At 46.6% G+C, this 803-nt stretch overlaps 1 protein-coding gene across 2 annotated transcripts in view; it reads left to right on the top strand.

Annotated features, from left to right (window-relative positions):
• Positions 1-580, top strand: part of pitpnb (phosphatidylinositol transfer protein, beta) — a 13,720-nt gene extending 13,140 nt beyond the window's left edge. For both annotated transcript variants that reach the window (XM_031875159.1, XM_031875160.1), the window contains one exon: positions 68-580. In XM_031875159.1, coding sequence (XP_031731019.1) covers positions 68-118 — 51 coding nt within the window. In that variant the 3' untranslated portion in view covers positions 119-580. The remainder of the gene's footprint in view (positions 1-67) is intronic.
• Positions 581-803: the final 223 nt, after the last annotated feature.

Below are 803 nucleotides of genomic sequence, written 5' to 3'. Positions count from 1 at the left end.
GCCCCTCATTTCTTTATCCCTCTTTCTCCCCTTCCCTCCTCCCCCCCCCCCCCCCCCCCCCCCCAAGCTGCGTAATACAGGTCCGATTCGAGGCACCAGTGCTGCTCATGAGCAATGAGGCAAATCAACCAAACCCCGTCACGATGACGTCATCAGAGACGCGTCCACCACGATGAGGAGGAGGCCCGACGCTGCGTCTTCTCCTCCCGTCTCACATGATTCATTGGGGGGTTTGATGATGAAAGATTGGTTTAACAGTACTGTACAGATTCTACCCCGATCACAAGCCTCCTGTTCACACAGACAACATGGTTTTGCTTACATATTTAAAAAAAAAAAGAAAAGAAAAAAATACCCCTCTTTGCACAGAACGTAAATTGCCTGATATGTAATTGTTAGTTGATGGTTACGACGGGCTTTGTTTTTATTCAGGTGTGCACACCGGGACTCAGAAAGTCAAGCCTTTTTAAATTCATTAGAATGTTTTTAGCTTCCCACAACAATTGGTATCTGGTGACTTTAGCAGGTATTGAACCATTTATCTCCCCACCTTCCCTTGTATTATAACTGTCTGCCCCCCCCCCCAGTAGTGTCTATATTCTGTCTCTCGACGTCCTCTCCTTGTCTCACTGTCCCCTCTGTCTGGCAGTTAGTTGGGAATTTTACGTTTCTTTTTATGTTTTGTTTTTTCATTTTGAGGCTATGGTTCAAAGCAAAGTTAATGCTCATGCATGATGGGTAATTATCGACTATTGCCCCTCCCGCACACATGTCTCCCCCATCATCCTCCTCCTCCGTCACAA

The sequence above is a fragment of the Anarrhichthys ocellatus genome, unplaced genomic scaffold, assembly GCF_004355925.1.
Source record: "Anarrhichthys ocellatus isolate YVR2014 unplaced genomic scaffold, GSC_Weel_1.0 scaffold87, whole genome shotgun sequence".
In the NCBI taxonomy this organism is placed as follows: Eukaryota; Metazoa; Chordata; class Actinopteri; order Perciformes; family Anarhichadidae; genus Anarrhichthys; species Anarrhichthys ocellatus.
Note: the sequence above shows the minus strand (reverse complement) of the source record. Positions and strands in the feature narration are given on the sequence as shown.